The sequence below is a fragment of the Phasianus colchicus genome, chromosome 1 (genome assembly GCF_987193195.1).
Source record: "Phasianus colchicus chromosome 1, bPhaCol1.hap1.1, whole genome shotgun sequence".
Lineage (NCBI taxonomy): Eukaryota > Metazoa > Chordata > Aves > Galliformes > Phasianidae > Phasianus > Phasianus colchicus.
The window spans coordinates 180,273,666-180,291,068 of record NC_143436.1 but is presented as its reverse complement, the minus strand read 5'-3'; the positions used below and the strand labels follow the sequence as shown (position 1 = coordinate 180,291,068).

The following is a 17,403-nucleotide window of genomic DNA, read 5'->3' as shown; positions in this document are numbered from 1 at the left end:
TCAACAGAGTTGAGAATTTGACGCCTTTTTATATTTACCTACTGAAACCCTTAGATTCACACAGGAACTGTTCCTTACAGGAACAGTATTTTCAGAGATCACACTACAAGATCTAAGGTGCTGGTGCTTTCTGGGATGTTTTTTTAATCAATGAAAATATCCTTTGAAAATAACTTGCTTGTTGCTACCATTGGATGAACTCTCCACGTATGTCTAATTCTCATCATTTCTTGATGAAATTACATTGTTACTGCTCTATCAATTCCTCTCACACTTACGGGTTTTCTGCGCCCACATCCATGAGACAAGTCCATCTCAATGACTGCCTTTTTCTCATTTCAGAAATCCTCAACTAGTTTTATACCCGCAATCCCAAATATTTAAACAAGTAATTCTCAAGGTGGCAGACATTTTCTCCACGCCTCGACCAACCACATAAATGGTTTAAAAATATTACCCTCTTAATATAGTGCAAAAGGGACATTTGGATAGATGCTAATCTCTACTAAGTGCAGAACTGAGTAATATATACAAATATATTGCTCTCCCTACAGAAAGCTGTTAATCCAGGTTGGGAGTATTCAGTCACAGTAAAAAAACAGATAGCAGAATACCACACTTACATGTGACAACCAGAAGATTAAAAGAAATCCTAACCAACAAAATATGCAGAAAAAATCCTAAATAGGGATGGCACAGAAAGCACTTTAAAGCTTTTCTCCGAACTCTGTAAATCAGAGCATCCTAGATGTGGCAGTCAGGAAACCTAATCCTGCACATGGAACTGAAAAATGTAAATGCAGCACGACACGCATTGAGGATGATTTCTTTTTTGAACGCTTGATTTGAAGTAATACTGGTCAAAATGTATGAGCCCGAGAAAATGCAATCTCATTAAATTCAGACAGTTTCCATTTCGGTACAAGTGTGAATTACGTGTTCTGAGCTTTCAATACGTGTGACCAACGGTATTTAAAACAAACCCGTGCAATCTTTAAAATTAACCGCATGAGGAAATACTCATAAAGAACCGCACAGACCGAAATTTGCTTCGGCACTGAGAGTCCTGAAGTACAATAAAACGCTCCCAGTTAACGAAAGAAAAATCTTTTGACGCGCATTCAACGAACGGAGCGGATCGCACAAGACCTCCCACCGGCAGAGCTGCGGGAACGGGCCGAGCAGCGCGTCAGCGGGGTCGGGGGAGGGACCGAGACCCGCACAGCCCCGAGGGGGGAACGCCAGGGGCTGACGGCGCGGCTCGGCCGGGGAGCGCGGGGCGAGGGGGCGGGAGGGGGCGGAGAGCGGCGCGAGCAGCGAAGGACAAAAAGGGAACGCGAGGCGGCGGCTGCGCCTCACGGCCGCCCCTCGGGGAGAACGCGGCGGGGCGGGGCGGGGCGGGCCGCGAGCCCCGCGCGAAGCTCACCAGGCGGATGAAGCCGAAGCCGCGGTCCCGGTTGATGAAGACCTCGCTGGGCTCCCCGTAGCGCTCGAAGAGGCGCTTGAAATCTTCCTCGGTGATGTCGGTGGGCAGGTTGCCCACGAACAGGCGGCAGCGCTGCGTGTAGCTCTTCTCGCCGGGTTTGAGAAAGCTTTTGATGTCGATGGTGAACCCGCCCTCCTGCTCCTCGTCCCCCCCCTCCTTGCCCGGCACCAGCGCCATGGCCGCCGCCTCGTTCTCCGTCTCCAGGCCCCGCAGCCCCTTCAGGCCGCCGCCGCCACCGCCGCCCCCCACCATCCCCAGCGGCGCCGCCGGGGAGCTGTTCTCGATCCGCACTTGCTTCAAGTTCCGATTCGCCGCCATGTTCGGCCCTCGCTCCCTCCGCCCCGGTTTTCTCGGAGGACGCGGAGCCGCGCTCGGCAGCCACCGCCTCCGACCCGCAGCCGATTCAAAATGGCGCCGCGGCCGCCCCCGACGAGTTGTAACGTCCCCGCGGCCGGCCCCGCCCACCGGCGGCCGCTCTCCCTCGCCGGCCGCCGCGCCTGCGCGCTGCGCTCCCCGCGGCTCGTCGCGGGGAGGGGGGAGCGGGCTGCGCACGCGCCTCGCCGCGCGGCACGGCGGGCCCGCGGAGGAGCCGCGGCCGCCCGCGGCGGGCCGGTCCGCTTCGGGCGCCGTCGTCGCCGTTCGGCTGTGGGAGCCGGGCGAGCCCGCGTCAGACCGCGGGAGAACGGCCTTCGCATCTTCGGGGCCCTGCGGCTCGGCCCGGCCGGGAGCTTCCCCGCCGCTTTCGGCCAGCGCGGCTCCCTCGGGCCTTACCCACCCGCCGCGAATCCCGCCGAGCTCGGCGGAGCGGTGCTCTGAGGCGCGTCCCGATCGCGCGCGCTCCGCCGCGGTCCGTAGCGAGGCGCGGGAACGGCCTGCGGGGCTCCGCGCCGAACGGAGGGCGGCGGCCCGGCGGGACCCGCGCTCGACGCCGAGGAGACTGCGGGGAACGGCGCAGGGAGACGGAGAGCCGAGCGCTGTGCAGGCAGAGGGAGGGCCCCGGGCTGCAGGAACGCGCCCACTGTTGGGTGCGGGCGGCACGGCTGCGGGGGCAGGCCTTGCTGCGCGGGATGCCGGCACGGCGCTGCCCTGCCGCTGCTGCCGCCCTGTGAGGCGGCGGCTTTCGTTCAGACAAAGCGCTGTGCTCTGCCTGGGCCTCGCAAGGATCTGGTAGAAGTTGTTCTTGCTTCCGATTCCCATTGTGGCCTGAGCACGAGCCGGGGAGAAAACAACTTTTTTATTTATACAGCTATAACAATTAAAAAGAAAAAACACATCTCTAGAGAACCTTCAGCGGTTAGTATTTACTTAGCTAATCCATGACATGGGCTGTTCTTTTTCAAAGCAACAATAAGCGTGATACTGAATTAGTTGGCTCCACGGCAGGTGTGAGCGCTTTGCTGAGCAATTTCACAGGATCAGAATGTCCTGTGTTGGAAGGGAGCTGTAAAGATCATGAGTTCAACTCCTGGCTCCACGCAGCACCAGCCGAGAATCAGACTGTATGTCTGAGAGCATTATCCAGAGGGAGCTGGAGTTATACAGTTTGGAGAAGAGGAGACTCAGGGGAGACCTTATTGCTCTCTATAACTACCTGAAAGGGAGTTGCAGTGAGTTGGGGGTCAGCCTCTTCTCTCACGTAACTGGTCTTAGGGCTAGAGGGAATGGCTTCAAGCTGAGCCAGGGGACATTCAGGCTGGATGTTAGGAAATACTACTTCTCTGAAAGAGTGGTCAGGCACTGGAATGGGCTGCCCAGGGAGGTAGTGGAGTCACCGACTCTGGAGGTGTTAAAGGAACGTTTGGGCGTTGTGATGAGGGATATGGTTTAGTGAGAGCTATTGGTGATGGGTGGATGGTTGGACTGGATGATTTTGTGGGTCTTTTCCAAACTTGGTGATTCTATGGTTCTTTCCAGAAGCCTGTATCTGGATGGCATAGATGCTGGCATTAATTGGCTGTGCGGTCCTGAGCAGCTAGGAGATAGTCTGAGCCTCACTGCCACTGGGCACAAACACACAAACAGGTGTGCACATGTGTATGCTGCCTCTATGCATATCAAGGATAAGAGGGTCAATAGAGGCAGACAACATGGCTTCACCAAGAAGTCATGCTGGACCAACCTGATAGCCTTTTATGAAGATGTAACCAGGTGGATAGATGATGGTAAAGCAGTGGATTTGGCCTGTCTTGATTTTAGTAGAGCATTTGACACTTCTCCCACAGAATCCTCGCAGCTAAACTGAGGAAACGTGATCTGGACAATTGAGTTGTGAGGTGGACTGTGAATTGGCTGAAGGAAAGAAGCCAGAGAGTTGTGGTCAATGGGACAGAGTGAGTCTAGTTGGAGGCCTGTATCTAGCGAAGTCCCTCAAGGGTCAGTACTGGGACCAGTGCTATTCAATATATTCATCAGTGAGTTGGATGAGGGAGTAGAGAGCACTGTTAGCAAGCTTGCTGATGACACAAAACTGGGAGGAGTGGCTGACACGCCTGCCACCCAGCAAGACCTAGACAGGCTGGAGGGTTGGGTGGGGAGAAATGTAATGAAATATAACAAGGGCAAGCATAGAGACTTGTATGTGGGCAAGAACAACCCCAAGTACCAGTATAGGTTGGAGACTGACCTGCTGGAGAGCAGCACAGGGGAAAGGGATCTGGCGGTCCTGGTGGACAGCAGGGTGACCATGAGCCAGCACTGTGCCCTTGTGGCCAAGAAGGCCAATGGCATCCTGGGGCATACTAGGAGGGGCATGGTTAGTAGGTCAAAAGAGGTTGTCCTCCTCCTCTATTCTGCCTTGGTGAGACCGCATCTGGAGTATTGTGTCCAGTTCTGGGCCCATCTGTTCAACAAGGACAGGGAACTACTTGAGAGAGTCCAGCGCGGAGCCACAAAGATGATGAAGGGACTGGAGCATCTCCCTTATGAGGAAAGGCTGAGGGACCTTGGTCTCCTTAGCTTAGAGGAGCCTGAGAGGTGACCTCATTAACGTTTATAAATAAGTAAAGGGTGTGTGTCAGGAGGATGGAGCCAGGGTCTTCTCAGTGACATCCAGTGACAGGACAAGGGCAATGGGTACAGGCAGTAACATAGGAGGTTCCACATAAATATGAGAAAAAACTTCTTCATGGTGAGGGTAACAGAACACTGGAGAGGGCTGCCAGAGAGGTTGTGGGGTCTCCTTCTCTGGAGACACTCAAAATTTGTCTGGACGTATTCCTTTATGACCTAATCTAGGTGTTCCTGCTAAGGCAGGGGGATTGGACTAGATGAGTTTTAGAGGTTCCTTCCAATCCCTGACATTTGGTGATTCTGTGATTCTGTAACTGGTATGGAGAAGAGACAGCAGCTATTAAAATGAAGACTTGGTAAAAAAAAATACTCTCTTCACATCTTAGCCAGGATTCTGGCATTTATGTTTTTTTAATAAATAATACATTTTTTTTTAGCTCATTTTCTCTTCTCTCCTATTTTTCTCATCCTCTCCCCTCCCCTATTCCCTTCTCTTGCCTTCTCTTCTCTTGCCTTCTCTTCTCTTGCCTTCTCTTCTCTTGCCTTCTCTTCTCTTGCCTTCTCTTCTCTTGCCTTCTCTTCTCTTGCCTTCTCTTCTCTTGCCTTCTCTTCTCTTGCCTTCTCTTCTCTTGCCTTCTCTTCTCTTGCCTTCTCTTCTCTTGCCTTCTCTTCTCTTGCCTTCTCTTCTCTTGCCTTCTCTTCTCTTGCCTTCTCTTCTCTTGCCTTCTCTTCTCTTGCCTTCTCTTCTCTTGCCTTCTCTTCTCTTGCCTTCTCTTCTCTTGCCTTCTCTTCTCTTGCCTTCTCTTCTCTTGCCTTCTCTTCTCTTGCCTTCTCTTCTCTTGCCTTCTCTTCTCTTGCCTTCTCTTCTCTTGCCTTCTCTTCTCTTGCCTTCTCTTCTCTTGCCTTCTCTTCTCTTGCCTTCTCTTCTCTTGCCTTCTCTTCTCTTGCCTTCTCTTCTCTTGCCTTCTCTTCTCTTGCCTTCTCTTCTCTTGCCTTCTCTTCTCTTGCCTTCTCTTCTCTTGCCTTCTCTTCTCTTGCCTTCTCTTCTCTTGCCTTCTCTTCTCTTGCCTTCTCTTCTCTTGCCTTCTCTTCTCTTGCCTTCTCTTCTTTCCTCACCTCACTTCTCCTTTTAAATTTCCCTTTTCGTTCCCTTTTTTCTTCCCTTCCCATTTCCTCTCCCCTCCCTTTTCACCTCCCCTCATCTCTCTTCATTTTTTCCTCTCCTCTTCTCCTTGTCCTTCTCCTTGTCCTTCTCCTTGTCCTTCTCCTTGTCCTTCTCCTTGTCCTTCTCCTTGTCCTTCTCCTTGTCCTTCTCCTTGTCCTTCTCCTTGTCCTTCTCCTTGTCCTTCTCCTTGTCCTTCTCCTTGTCCTTCTCCTTGTCCTTCTCCTTGTCCTTCTCCTTGTCCTTCTCCTTGTCCTTCTCCTTGTCCTTCTCCTTGTCCTTCTCCTTGTCCTTCTCCTTGTCCTTCTCCTTGTCCTTCTCCTTGTCCTTCTCCTTGTCCTTCTCCTACTGACTCCACCGTTGAAGAGAAAACTCTCTTATTCTCCTCCATGTCTCGCTAGAAAAAGGAGAGTCACAACTTGAGTAATTTTCTCTCTGGATCTCTCTGGCAGAGGCAAACTACAACTGTGACCGCAGCTACAGCAAAAGCAGGAGTGCCAGTACCTGTCTGTGGGCCCAAGCAGCCGGGAGAAGTTGTCGATCATGGCCTCTGTGTGACAGCGCATGAGGATGACCACTGCCTGGCACAGGAAGGGCGTGAACGTGCTCTGCTGCGCAGACGATGTGCAGCTGCGCAGGATGTAGAGGATTGGAGGCACCTGAAAGAAGAAGGGGAGAAAGAATGACTTGCTGCATCCTTGACTCTGCAGGGAGTAACCATGGACATTCAGCGCATGAACAGTGCCTGCTCCCTTGACATGCTGCCAAGGCCTAAGCCTAAATTTCATGCCAGCCACCCTGTCCATGTCCTGGCTCTGCACTCTGGCTGTACTTCTTTAGCACAAGAGGCAAATAGCACAAGGCATAGTGCAACAGCCAGCAGAAGTCCAAGATATGTGGAAGAAAGTCTCTTACGTCCCGACAGATGTCCTTTCCATACATCTGCAGAAAGGTGGTCATCCACTTCCCAGCAGCACGCACACGCACTCCTTTGGCTCTCCGGAAGATCTCCTTGATGGCCATCATGAAGTCGACGGTGCGTTCTAAGGGGAAGTTTCTGCACACGATCTGCAGAGAAATGAGAAACAAGAGAGATCCCGTCACTGCTCTGGGGCAGCTCTTCAAAACGTAAAGCAGTCTTGAGGGCATTCTTAGTTCAGCAGCTTGGCGGTCATTCAGGAAGCCATCAGTGCTCCTACTGTCTGTACCCTGCTATTTATACAGAAGGCGTTTGAGCCTTCTCTCAGCTTCTCCACCCGTGGTGTTTGCTTACATGCAAAGCCTACCTCCCAGCAGCCACAGTCACACATGCACACAAACACACATGGAGTCAGCTCCTTGCACTGGGCACCTGGAGGCCAGACATAGCTCAGAGCCTCCTGCTACTTGCTCAGAAAAGCAGTCTCAGGGTGACAGCTCATTCTGGAAATGGTGTGAGAGGCTGGGAGTAGCACAGGGTCGTGCAGAAGCCCATGCACTAAGATCCCACCACCCCTTTTTGGGTCCACTTACCCTTGCCATTTTGGACGAGGTCTGGAGCTGACAGATGGTGTTGCAGGCATGCAGCCCCTCATACAGACTCCTGGTGTCTCCTGTCTCGATGTCTCTGTTGGCTGCTTTGGCTGGAAAGAGCACAGGGAGAAAAGGGAAGTCATGCTTCTGGAAATGGAACTGCTTTCCACGGGGGAGAGACAGAGGACAGGATGGGGACAAGAAGAGAGCTGTGCATGGTGCCTCTCCCTCCTGTAAACAGGGCCCAGCCAGTGGGGCTCTGGTAGTGCTGCGGAGGAGGACAGGACACGCCTGCTCTACTCACCTTGGATTCGGAGAAGGGAGCTCAGACAGGTGGCGGCCAGCTGGCGGGATGTGGGCATAGGGTCACATGTCAGAGGTGCCAGCAATCCCACCAAGGAGCCAAAGTGCTCACAGATATCTCCTCTCTGCAGGGGTGAGAGGCAGGAACAAAGCTGTAGGCGACCCCAGCTTCTCCCGCCTGTGCCTTCACCACACCGTGACACAGCATGAACAGCTAAGTGGAGCTTGTCTTCCAGCTCAGGGGTACTGGGGAGGGAGCAGAGGGCATGTGAATGGGCTTTTTACTCACTTGAAGCTCTTCACAAACAGCCAGCAGCTGGGAGCAGGTCTGCAGGGCCCTCTTGCGCTCCCACACGTTGTCTGATGTCATAGATCTCTGCAGGACCTGTGGCAGAGCATCTGTCTCACTGAGGACATCTTTTCTTTCCCTTCCTGCCACCCCTCTCCCTGTCCCTCCTTTCCTGACACTTTCCCTTAGGGCCTTTCCTGGTTCCATGTGGCCCCCTGCCTCACTGAGCACCAGCACTGCTGCCCCTGCTCTCTGCAGACACTCCTGCCTCCTAACCCAGGAGCTTTTCCTCAGCTGTGGTTTGCCAGGGCTGGCTCCTGCCTTTCCCCCTGCAGGGCTCATTTCTCTGCCCATTTTTGAGCTCGCAGTGAACTGGCATGTCAGCAGGAGATTTCTCCCCCTCTGACTGTCCTCTCAGTCCCCAAATCTCTGTCCCCGCTATTGACAGTTACCATGCTTTCTCCCTTGCCCCACATATACTCACATGGACTATGTTCTGGAAAAAGCCACAGGTGGGCTCTGTCTTGAGCAGGACCGCCATGAGCCGGCCCAGAGATTTCAATGATGTTTGCTGAAGCTGAAAGCAGAAGAGGAGATTGAGGTGTGCATCATGGCTGCTGCCAGAGCATAGGTTGTGTGTGCTGAGGTAGGGTTCCGACCAAGAGGTGGCCGGGAAAGTTACGGCAGGTTACCTGCAGGTACTGAGCTGCTTGCTGTGACTTTCTGATCTTCAGCATCATCTCCACTGAAGGGTGCGTCACAATGTTCTTGCAGCACAGAACCAACATTTCACGCATATCCTTGTTTTCTAAAGAGGGCTTCAGCTTGCTGACAGGAGGAAAAAAGGAAGAGAAAGCAGAAAGAGCCTTTACCAGTGCTCTCCAGACTGGTTCAGACAACATCTGAGTTTCTCCTAATCGACAGCTACAAAGCCAACACCCCCAGCTCATGCTGCTGAGCACTGTCTTCACTTCCAGTAGCACCCACCTCCTCCCTGACAGCAGTGAACCACCTCCCACCCTGAAGGGAAGGAGACCCCAGGCCTCCTTCTCTTCCCTGTCAGGGGACAGAAGCACTGAGGCCTTTCTCCCTGCCCAGAATCTCAGCTTCTCTGGGCACAACAGCCCAGCCATCTCTCCTGTAGATGCGGCTCCTCACCCCCACCCCCTCCAGGCCTTTGGCAGCTACCCAAAAACAGGGACCACCATCCTGCCTTGCAACCCCAGACCTTACCTCAGTTGCTCCAAGGCCAGAACCACCTTGAGGGGCACTGGGGAGACGGGGATGCCTGAGTAGTACTTCTTCAGCAAGCCCTGCAAGTCCCAGAGAGACAGCGTCAAAGTGGGCAAGGGGCACATGAGAGCTGTTCCATCCAGCCCAGAGACAGACACAACTGCCACACACCAGCCCCATCACTCCCACGTTTCCCACAGTGGCACTGCAGGATGCAGCATCTCCACAGCTGGTGGACCTAGCCCGCTGCCCAGCTGCTGCCTGCCAGCACCCAAGGTCCCCACCAGCTGGAGACGTGTGGCTGAGGGAGACCTGTATGCCTCCAGGGAAGTGAGCCCCATGGCACAGCCTGGAACTCTGCTGCAGACAGCCCTGTCTCTAGGCACTCACCATCAGGATCTCCAGAAGCTTGCCCTTCAAGGTGGGGTTAAAGCAGGCAGAGTCATCCACAGCTTGCAAGGCTGAGCTGAAGTCAGTGATGCTCTGCACCAGCGCAAGGTTGTTCTGCAAGTCCTGAGGCCCAAGAGAGAAGAACATTCTTTGAATTGCGAGAAGGCCGAGGGCTGCAAGGGGGACACGTGGGCAATGCTACGGGAAGGCTTGGATCTTCATCTGGGCACAGACGGTCCCCCAAGGGACCTTTGGAAGAGAAGGCCCATCTCAGCATCCCCCCATGTGGAGGGGCTGCATCTGCTTTGAACTCTCACCCGGCAGCTGCAGCTGTAGAGCATCAGGATGTTGCCCACGATGTCTCCCTCCAGGTGGACAAGCAGCTGTTCCTTGGAGGCACGCAGTGCCAAACTGCCATGAGCAAGCATGAGAGCACTGCGTGTGGCATGAGCTCTCGTGCTTTCCAGCTCCATCTGTGTGGGGAGAAATGCCTTGAGACACTCGCTCAATGGCCCCCAGTGCCCCGCAATGCACCTGGGCTCCCAAGGCAGGAGCTGCTGTGAAAATAAGGCAGAAGAATGCCAAGATAGAAACCCGTAACACTTTACCTTCTTGCGCCTGGAAATCCTTGCATTCCGGCCTTTGCACAGCCTGGACGCAAACATGGTGAGTGTGTCCAGGACTGGGTAGAAGTTGCCCTCAGCAGCATGGCTGAGAAGAGAGATTATTCCCTGCACAAAAGAACAAGAAGCAGTTGGCACAGGCCTGAACCTACTGGCACGGCCAACCACAGTGGCTGGGCCGGTCCTTGCCTGAGGGAAATGGCAGCAGTGAGGAGATCAAAAGGCCCGGAGCAGGGCCAGGAGAAGCCCTCTGCCCCAGGGACAGAGTGGGGATGCTCACAGAAGCTGGAGGAGAGCTCACCTGGGCCTCAGATGTCTCCTCTGCATTTGCTTCCTCCAAGTGCTGCAGCAGCTTCTCTTGGATATGAAGGACTCTCTTACAAGCTCCCAGTGCTGTCCCCAGAACCTTGTACAGGAAAGCCTGCATGGGAAGGGAAGGAAGAAGCTGAGATGTGGCAGCAGCCTGATCTGCTGGGAGAGGGCCAGGTGGGAAGGACCCACTTCCTGGGAGTCACTGAGAGCAGCTGCAAGGGCCGAGCTTTAGCCAGCCTCCGGGCAGACTGCAGGGAAAGGCCCTCTGGGGGGCACGGACCAGGGAAGAAGCATGAGCAGCCCACGTGGGCAGAGCACCAGCCTCAGCTCCAGTCCCAGTAGGGCACCTGCAGCTGCACTGCTGGGTAGAGACAGGGGGAACCCACCTTTTCTCCAGAGCTGCTGGGAGAGCTGCTCAGCCACCGGCTCAGCTCACAGCTCAGGGCCTCGATCCAGGCCTCATCCTTGATGGTGTCCAGCGACGCCCTCAGGAACTGTTGGAGAACAGGAGAAGCCAATGTTCCCTTGCCCTTTGCCTCTTCCCTCGCTCCCAGGTTGCTGCAGACTTCTGGGGAGAGTGCCTGGAAGAACAGTCTCTCTCCCAGCTGCCCCAGCATTCCCTCCATTAAAGCCGCCTGCCTCTCTTCTCCTAAGACCCCCCTGGGCTTTGGACAGGAAGGAATAGGCAGCGCCACAAAGGCGTGCAGCTGCTCTGCTGCAGCATTTGAGAGGCTGTTCCTGTCCCGCCGTGGCTCATATGGGAGCAGGGCTCCTTGAGGCAGGCAAGCACTTCTCTGCACTGCGCCTCCCAGCAATGCTGTACCTTTAGCAAACGGCACTCCCACTCTGCAGGGTCTGGGAAGCTCTCATCTTTTCCTGCACAGCAATAGGAAGCAAAAGACCTTTAGTTGGGATCAGTCCACAGAAGAGCTGCTGCAAACCTGGCTTGGCCTGGGCACTCAACACTGCCAAGCTGGGACCTGTACCCCCTCCACAATGACCTGTCCCTGCCCACAAACACTGTCCCTGCAGGAACACAGAACTAACTGCTCCAAGACTGCTGTCTAAGGGGACATGAAGGGCCCATCCATGTTCCAGAACAGGCAGATCCCATGGGGGAAAGGTCCCTGGGCCTCAGTGCTGCTCCCTGGAATAGGAACAGCAGCAGAGCAAGCACTGGGCTGCAGGAAAGCTTCCCCTCTGCCATGCTATAGAGCTGCATTTTCACTCCCCCCTCCTTCCCTGCCTCAGGCTCTCCCTCCCCACCACCACTTTACCTTGGAGACACTGCAGCAGCAGGGGGATCTCTGCAGCCCACATGGCCCCCACAGCTCTGTGGAACCTCCTGTGCAGGTTTTGCATCAGTAGTAAGGCAGCGGCTTGGAGTTTGCTGCCTGCAACAGGACTCCCTGCCACCACCTGAGCAAGAGCAAGGAGAAGCAGAGTCACTTCTGCAGCAAGAGCAGAGGGAAGCAGCTTTGCTCTGCCCTGGTGGACAAGGAGCAGCCAACAACTTTGCCCATGGCCATGCTGCTTCTTCCTGGGGGCTCGTGGCATTAGCCTCTGGAGCACCAACTCACCAACAGACGTGCCAGCAGTGTCTGGGGAGTCAGCAGTGGGCCTGCGAGGAGAAAGAAGCGCTGAGTAAGACTCCAAGACACTCCATGCCCTGCCACGCTCAGCTCCGCTGTCCCTTCTGGGTGCTAACACAAGTCAGCAGAGCTCACTGGGGGAGTTTCTGCTCCTACCTTGAAACATGGAGCTGACAAAATGAGGATCTAGATCTGCTATCTGCCGTGCTGTCAGGTCCTCTCTCTCAGCCAGCGCTTGGATGCAACGGGAGACTGGAATCAGCATGCCCGTGTACTGGGCTGGCACCACAAACAGCAGCAGCCGCGGCCACAGGAGCTGTAGGGAATGAGGCAGTTGAGCATGTCAGCATTCCTGCCTCTGCTCAAAGATGAAGAAGACTCTGTGAGTTTCCTTAAGTCTTGTGTGCTTCAGAGCACGTTGGAGGAGAGACCTGGGGTGTTGGAATGGGATGAGGAACACATGATGCGAAGTCAAGGAGCAGCAGGGGGCAAAGTGTGACTTACTTTGGACATCCCTCTCACAGAGAGATCCAGAGACTCCAGGATGTCCATGCACAGCTCCTGGAGAGCTCCTTCTTCCTTGGCTTCCTGGGCAGAAAGGTCTCCAGCTGCCTGCACAACAGTGGTGTTGAAACAGTTACTCTCAGTTCTCAGGAGCCTCTCAGGAGACTCAGGTGTGGCCCCACCGGTGTTTCTGTGCCAGCAGCATGGGTCTTCCGAAAGAAGATGCTGCCTACTGTCCTTACCCTTCTTCCTGTGGCACGGCTGAACTCATTGAAGATGTGCCCCACCACATCCCAAGCTGAGCAGCTCCGGGGGTCAGCACTGAGCAGATCCTTGATGAAATACAGAACAGCTCTCCTCACCTGCAGGGGTCAATTGTGGGTGTGATTTTCCTGGTCAGAAGGCAAAGGGAAGCCACCTGCTCATTGGGGCAGCCCTTTGGGCATGAGCAGAGACAACAAGAGCAGAGGTCCATGCACAGCACAGGGACCCATCCTCTCCTCTCTGCCTGCTCTTCCCACAGGAGCCATAGTGACCATGTGGTCAATGCCCCAGCAATCTCCCTGGTCACCCCAGCCCTGCCCGTGTTGGCAGCAGCATCACCACCCCAACAGCGCTTTCCTTTCCCAAAAGAGCTCACCCGGGTCCTGGGGTCATTGCACACACACCGCACAGCCTCTGCAACCTGGGGCATCATCTCTGTCATCACAGGCTCTGCAAGAGATGCACAAAAACATGCGTGGAGGCACAACCCAGGTGGCAAAAGGGATCCCTGGAAGTCCCAACCCGAGGTACTTACCATCAGAGCAAACCAGAGCACTGAGCAGACCCAGGGCGGCCACACATCCAGTCTCCCACTCATCGCCCAGCTGTGACTGCAGAAACAGGAACGTTTCCTCTGGGCAGATTCGGGCTGCAGGAAGGAAACCCCACACTATGTTAGCATGCAACTCATGTCCATTTGTGAGGTTTGAGAGAGAGGTTTTGGCCAGGGCTCCAGCAAGCATCACTAAAGCTCCTCTCCTTACCCTGCAGCAGTATGCAGTGGGTCAGCTCTCTGCTATCAGCCTCGCTGTGCTGCTTGGTGTCATCAGAGAGCTGTGGGAACAAAGTCCAATTGAGAAAATCACATCAGAACTGAGGATGGAAAAGACACTGGAGCAGCCTCGGGCAAGAAAGAGCTAAGGCTGAGCAGCCATCAGAGGCTCGGAGTTTCACAGTCCTCCTGAGATTTAGCCAAGGGGGAAACAGCTGTAGGTGCAAGGATAGGCTCCTCTTACCTGGTAGAACACGGCACTGGTGATGTCCAGAAACTTGTCCTTCGGAATGACAGACTCAACTCCCTCTAAGGCTTCCAGGAAGATAGTGAGGCTCTGCAAGAGACCAGGAGAGCCACATCTAGCCACTTGGGAGCGGAGAAACTGTTTCCCAGTGGTTTGTCTGCTGGGAGAAGTTCCTGCACAGGTGTTCTTGTTTGTGCCCCCTCCCAGCAGCACCAAGAGAGTCTCTATGCTCTCAACTGAGCCATGCTTGGGCATTGTTTGCAGGCATTTCCCACCCAGCAGCCCTCTTCTCCCCCATCAGATGCAACTGGATGTGGTCCTCCCAGTTGTTAGCACAGAACTCCTCAGGCACTCAGAGCCCCACAGTGGTGGCGATGAAGCCTTTCATCCCCAGGAAATGAGCCCCAGTGGCTCCCTCCTGGCTCCTGTCCAGGTTGTTCCTTCCTTGATTGAAGAACTCAGGAAGCCTCAGACCTCCCTTGAACACCTGTTCCTTCTTTCTCCAAGTGCTCCCTGCCTCCTCTTGCATCCCCCTGACCCCTCATGGCACTTGCGTGGGCTCCACACTGAGCCTGTGCAACATCTCACCTTGGCCATCCTGCAGGTGTCCAGGACTTCCTGACATGGGTGCACGAGCCACAGGAGCTGCTCCCAGACGTGCTCTCGGTGCAGCTCCTCTTGCAGGAGGACAGCCATCATGGAAGCCACAGCCCCGAGGACGGCCTGTTTGTCCTGGAAATGGATGGCCCAGCATCAAATACTGAAGGTCTGCCCTTCCTACAGAGAGGGCTTTCTTTTCCCCTTCCCCATAGCCCCACGTCCAGAAGGAGATAGGCTCACTTTCTGTGGGCAGGCAGGTTTTCCCCACACCCTCATCCCCAGCTCTCCCCGCCACAATATTGTGACATACAGCTGCTTCCTGGCAGGGAGATCCAGCCCCGAGCACAGAGCCAGTTCAGGGCCCTTTGCAGAGCCAGCCCACTCCCTCTCGTCACCCCTCTGCTCTCAGCCTGCTGGGCTGACAGAGCTGCCGACATGGATGCCCCCGCTGCCATCCTGGGCTGGGAATGCAGCAGTGCTCACCTTTTCCTCCTTGCAGTCCTGCCAGTTCCTCACCACAGAGAAGAAGAGCTCGAAAAGATTCTCATAGATTTGTTCTCTCTCTGTGGCAGGCCAGGGGCACTGCTTTCCAGAGGACAAGTAAACCGTAACTCCTTCCAACCACTGTTTCACAACTGAAAAAACAAAGCAAAACAAACAAACAAAAAAAGAATAATTAATTAAAAAAAAAAACAAAAACAACAAAACAAGAGAAAAGTCAGGGAGCCTACAAACAGGAGGGGAATCAACTCTTAGAAAGGGTAGATAACAGCAGGACAAGGGGAAATGGTTTTAAGTTGAGGGAAGGGAGATTTAGGTTGGACATCAGGGAGAAATTCTTTACAGAGAGAGTGGTGAGGTGCTGGAACAGGCTGCCCAGAGAGGTTGTGGATGCCCCATCCCTGGAGGTGTTCAAGGTCAGATTGGATGGGGCCCTGGGCAGCCTGGTCTAGCATTAGGTGGGAAGGTTGGTGGCCCTGCATGTGGCAGGGGGGTTGGAGATTCATGATCCTTGAGGTCCCTTCCAACCCTGGTAATTCTGTGATTCTGTGATTCTGTGAAAAGGGAGCCTGTGAAAGTCTGCAGCAGGGTGAGGTGCAAGGCTGTCCCGATCCCCCCTGCTCTGGGGCCGGCACTCACCAGCACAAGCGATGCGCAGGGTCCGGCCGCTCCTCACCCGGCCCACCACACTGCGCAGGCCGGCCAGCGTCAGCCACACGAAGGAGATGCACTGCGGAGCTGCAGAGGAAGGAGAGGGCCAGGTCAGAGCCCCGGCAGTGAGGGAGGAGGGGCTGCAGCCCTGCATCCCCCAGCTCAAAGCAGATCGCGTGCGGAGGGGAGAGGTAGATGTCAGGAGGCTGAGGGCACTCTACCATAGCTGCTGAACAGTTTGCTCAAGGTGATGAGCACGTACTCCTTGGACATCTCCCCGGTGGCCTTCAGGTGGCTCTGGAGCTCGGCCATCACCAAGCTGAAGTGCGTCCGGGCCAGAGCCACCAGGACATCGCTGGCAGCCGTCCTCACATTGCCTGTAACGCCCTGAAAAAGAGCCACTGGTGACACACGGCACAGGAGACTGCCTGAGGCCCTTGGAAGGGCTAAGCCACCGCCGTCTGCCAGCAGGGGGGCAGGCTGCTCCCTCTGCCTTCGGGAGTGACCCCTCACCTGGGCTGCTGTCAGGTCCTGGGACACCTCTGCCAGCAGCCGGTTCACCACTCCGCACGGTGGGCGGCTGCTGTCTTCCCACAGGGCGCTCTCCAGCTCACGGTACGCCTGCGCTCGGTCACCCTGGGGACAAGGATCAGTCACGCTTGCTTTGCCCTCTGCCACCCATCGCTGTGGGGATGTGCTGCCGGGGCCTGGCACCCACGGGACCGCAGCACTGGGCCAGGGCAAGGACTGATGGTTGGATGTCCCCAGCTCACCTCCTGATCTTGCAGGCGCTGCAGCAGCAAAGTCACGGCACAGGCTGGGACAGGGCTTGACACCCTGCCTCTCTCCCTGCGACGCGTACCTCTGGGCACACAGCCCACACAAGCAAAGAGACCTGGAAGGAAAGAGCAGAGCAGCTGCCGCTGGTGTTGCTTGGAGTCGGGGCCGAGCCCCACAGCACAGGGTGAGCTGAGCTGGCACATTTGTAGTTGGTGGGGAGAGGGGACAGAGCCTTCCCCTTGCTGAGGTACTGGGAAGCCACCATGGGCAGCTGCACTCATCAGAGCAAGGACAGTGCTGCTGGCACGTCCTAAACAGACACTGCAGGCACACACGTGCTCAGGCAGCGTCACGGCGTCCAGAGAGGTGGAGGGACTCACCTCGAAGGGCTCTCAGCCGCTCCATCACAGCAGGATATCTCCAGACAGACACAACGCTCTCTCTGGCTCCACTTCCTGCGCGTCCCACAAGCGGACTGGGCCACCGCTCCCAGCGCTGCCACAAGGGACAGCCGCTGTGACATCTCACCGCGCAGCGTCACCTCACAGAGAGTGACGTGTCCTGGGGACCAGGCAGCACTCCATGGATTCTGTGCTGCAGAACACTGTGGCAAGCCTTCCGTATCATGGCGGGGTTCTCACCTGCCGCCGTTCCCCCCTGGCATTACCTGCAGTTCTGTTTGGGTCGTGAAAAAAGCTGTGGGGCTGGGAGAATTCGAGAATAGGTTTCAAGACTGCCAAAAATTCATCAACTTTTTTGTTTCTTTGCGACTCCATTTTTCACTGACATAAATACATTACTGGTCCATTCTCAAATGGAACATGCAGAGCTGTTGAAGTCTGATCTCTTTATTAAACAGTAAAAATTAGGGGAAAAAAAAAATGGTTTTGTTACTTATTGTATTATATGATGGATTTTCTGAGGGTTGCTCCGAAAGTAATGCCTCTCATTGTATGGTGTTGGGCCATGACATCAGAGGTGGATGTTGGCAGTGTGGCAGTAGGGGTCGAAGCTCCCCACCAATATTCCATGACGTGTTATTGCCGTGCGACAGATGGCAGCAGAGGGGCAGTCTGACATGGTGGGTCTGACATGGAAGTGGACATGAAGCAGAGATGTGTCACTGAACTCCTCCATGTGGAAAAAATGTCACCCACTGAAATTCACTGATTC

The 17,403-nt window shown here is 55.0% G+C and overlaps 3 protein-coding genes across 12 annotated transcripts in view; 1 reads left to right on the top strand and 2 right to left on the bottom strand.

Moving 5' to 3' along the window:
* PSPC1 (paraspeckle component 1) overlaps nt 1-1,937 on the bottom strand; it is a 65,214-nt gene extending 63,277 nt beyond the window's left edge. For all 8 annotated transcript variants that reach the window (XR_016463389.1, XR_016463394.1, XR_016463393.1 and 5 more), the window contains exon 1: nt 1,427-1,937. Coding sequence is in view for 1 of the 8 variants with exons in the window: in XM_031610563.2 (XP_031466423.1) it covers nt 1,427-1,804 (378 nt within the window). In the remaining 7 variants the exon portion in view is untranslated. The remainder of the gene's footprint in view (nt 1-1,426) is intronic.
* Nucleotides 1,895-6,194, top strand: LOC149920268 (uncharacterized). Of its 2 annotated transcripts, none has more exons than XM_090133870.1 (2): nt 1,895-3,508; nt 6,110-6,194. In XM_090133870.1, the coding sequence occupies exon 1, from the start codon at nt 1,895-1,897 to the stop codon at nt 2,300-2,302; it is 408 nt and encodes a 135-aa protein (XP_089989996.1). In that variant the 3' UTR covers nt 2,303-3,508; nt 6,110-6,194. The 2 variants fall into 2 exon arrangements, 1 of the variants encoding a protein (XP_089989996.1); XR_016463395.1 differs by lacking the exon at nt 6,110-6,194 and adding an exon at nt 3,709-5,062 and having other exon boundaries at nt 2,302-3,508.
* Nucleotides 5,792-16,813, bottom strand: LOC116244219 (maestro heat-like repeat-containing protein family member 2B). 2 transcript variants are annotated; one of them, XM_090133868.1, is made up of 31 exons: nt 16,611-16,813; nt 16,224-16,345; nt 15,964-16,086; nt 15,672-15,837; nt 15,439-15,537; nt 14,782-14,933; nt 14,287-14,430; nt 13,696-13,788; nt 13,444-13,513; nt 13,215-13,328; nt 13,056-13,129; nt 12,658-12,777; nt 12,416-12,523; nt 12,068-12,227; nt 11,900-11,940; nt 11,597-11,738; nt 11,143-11,195; nt 10,706-10,813; nt 10,309-10,428; nt 9,993-10,115; nt 9,702-9,857; nt 9,385-9,507; nt 8,995-9,074; nt 8,454-8,589; nt 8,246-8,338; nt 7,762-7,857; nt 7,474-7,597; nt 7,170-7,279; nt 6,573-6,725; nt 6,162-6,316; nt 5,792-6,054 (listed from the first exon to the last, which is right to left on the bottom strand). In XM_090133868.1, exons 1-31 carry the CDS (start codon nt 16,633-16,635, stop codon nt 6,003-6,005), a joined length of 3,435 nt encoding a protein of 1,144 aa, XP_089989994.1. In that variant the 5' UTR covers nt 16,636-16,813; the 3' UTR covers nt 5,792-6,002. The 2 variants fall into 2 exon arrangements, with proteins under 2 accessions (XP_089989994.1, XP_089989995.1); XM_090133869.1 differs by lacking the exons at nt 5,792-6,054; nt 6,162-6,316 and having other exon boundaries at nt 6,435-6,725.
* Between the last annotated feature and the right edge of the window lie 590 nt (nt 16,814-17,403).

Excerpts from the sequence above, each read along its gene's own strand:
- LOC149920268 (XM_090133870.1), top strand. The coding sequence starts at position 1,895 with ATGGCGCCGCGGCCGCCCCCGACGAGTTGTAACGTCCCCGCGGCCGGC.
- LOC116244219 (XM_090133868.1), bottom strand. The coding sequence starts at position 16,635 with ATGGAGCGGCTGAGAGCCCTTCGAG. Across the intron at positions 13,130-13,214 it reads TGCTCTGGTTTGCTCTGATG|AGCCTGTGATGACAGAGATG; the intron begins GTAAGTACCTCG and ends CATCTCTTGCAG. Across the intron at positions 8,590-8,994 it reads CTGGCCTTGGAGCAACTGAG|CAAGCTGAAGCCCTCTTTAG; the intron begins GTAAGGTCTGGG and ends TCCTCCTGTCAG.